Source organism: Acanthisitta chloris, unplaced genomic scaffold (genome assembly GCF_000695815.1).
Source record: "Acanthisitta chloris isolate BGI_N310 unplaced genomic scaffold, ASM69581v1 scaffold21361, whole genome shotgun sequence".
In the NCBI taxonomy this organism is placed as follows: Eukaryota; Metazoa; Chordata; class Aves; order Passeriformes; family Acanthisittidae; genus Acanthisitta; species Acanthisitta chloris.
The window spans coordinates 2,551-4,283 of NW_008654578.1; the positions used below are offsets into that span (position 1 = coordinate 2,551).

The 1,733-nt window shown below is 56.7% G+C and overlaps 1 protein-coding gene across 1 annotated transcript in view; it reads right to left on the reverse strand.

The window, feature by feature from the left end:
* The window catches only part of LOC103810677 (killer cell lectin-like receptor subfamily G member 1), a gene marked incomplete at both ends in the record, with an annotated part of 1,933 nt that extends 792 nt beyond the window's left edge, over positions 1–1,141 (reverse strand). Inside the window, 3 exons of the mRNA XM_009083589.1 lie at positions 7–36; positions 301–449; positions 1,058–1,141. Of these exons, the coding sequence (XP_009081837.1) occupies positions 7–36; positions 301–449; positions 1,058–1,141 (263 nt within the window). The remainder of the gene's footprint in view (positions 1–6; positions 37–300; positions 450–1,057) is intronic.
* Positions 1,142–1,733: the final 592 nt, after the last annotated feature.

Sequence of the window (1,733 nt, forward strand, 5' to 3'; positions counted from 1 at the left end):
GAAGACCTCCATGTTGGCTGGGCGTGCCAGGAAAGCCTAGCATAAGAGAAGACCCACATGAGCTCCTTGCAGGAGCACGCAGCCCCAGCCACACAATTAGTGATAGGGGTTACACAGTACGGGCACAGCATTGCCAGCTCCTTGCCTGGAGACTTGACTAGGCTTTGGGCATGTGGGCCAGAGCCAGGGAGCTGAGACAAAGCTGATGATGGGTAGGTGACTGCTAAAGGACCTTGAGGTGGTCACCAGCACAGTCTGATGTTTTCAGGGAGTTGGGAGGGCCAGGCTGGGTACACTCACCAGGGTGGTGTTGGCTTGGACAGTGACCAGCTGTGCCCCTCTGGAGCAGCAGTCCTCTCTGCTCCGCTCCCAGCTCTTCTTGGCAGAGGAGAAGTAGTAGCACTGCCCCGCAAACAAGAGCCAGCCAACCGGGCAAAACTGGCACTGCTCTGCATGCAAGCAACACAGCAGCTGAGATGAGGCAACCAGCCCCCAGCCCAAGGGACTGGAGAGTGACAAAGAGCAGGCAGGGTACCAATCAACCCAGTGTGCTCCTGTGGTTGCCCCACAGAAAGTACCTTCTGCTTGCCCTTACTCAGGAGCCCACCTCCCATCTCCCAGCCCAGCTCCCCAGCAGGAGACCCTGCTGGCATTGGGCGGGGAAGGGAGCTCCAGGTTTGGGGAGGAGATACAAACATAATTTCCAAAGTGCGGAGGACTCAGTTCAAGACTACAGCTTCACCTGAGGCTGGCCAAAAGAGAATACCCGATGCCACCTGGCACACAGATGCTGGTGGCATCCATGAGCCTATTGCTGGTGGCCTACCCAGGCAATGCTGAGCCATGCTGGGATCATCTCTTTCAAAGGGCTCCCAGAAGTTCAGTCTGTCCAGCAGTGCTGGGGCAGCCCTTCATGCTATGAGCCAGGGGACAGGCAGCAAGGGTGAAGGAATATTTGGGGATGAAGTGTGGGGAGAATGTCCTGGTGTATGGACACTTGAAAGGACAAGCCACACACTCTCCAAACATTGTCCAAGAGCCCACCAGGCTTTCTTACCTTGCAGTGTCTTTTGCCAATAGCCAAGGCTCTCCTCCGTGCTCCCTGGACCACGGGTGCAGCTTGCCTGTTGCTGTACTATATCTACAGAAGAAGAGCACAGGAATACCCCACCAACCCTAGGCTCCTGCTCCCAGCAGCACTCAGAGTCCTTTCCCACAGGACAGCCCCACAGCTGTGGGTGAGGATGTTCCCTGCTTTAGGGGACCTGCCAGGCAAGCCCGCCAAGGTCCTTGTGGCTTTTGCAGTGCTTGGGAGCCCAGCACGCAATAGGCTTTTGGGGGAAAGTGCTTCTGCCTTTCAGTTTCAGTATCACTGCTCTCCCTCGGGCCTTTATTTCATTGCCATGTGATGGAGTGGGATGCCCTGGCACCTTCCCCAAGCCCACGCTGTCTCCCCAACTTCCTTTCCCAGACAGGTGGGTGGTGTGTCTTGCCCCACCAATTTTCCTACTTGCCCCAGAACCCTCAACGACCTCAGCCCCAAGCAGGAGGGCCCAGCTCCATGGAAAAGCTGCAGCTCTGTCTGTTGCTACACAAGCCCTGTGATGCCAGACCCAACCCCACCCCCAGCCATAGAGATCCAGGCACAGGCAGGTAGGTACTCACAGTGTAAGCTCAAACCAACAAGGATGATTTGTGCCAGCAGGAGCATCAGGAAGAGGAGAGCCAGGCTG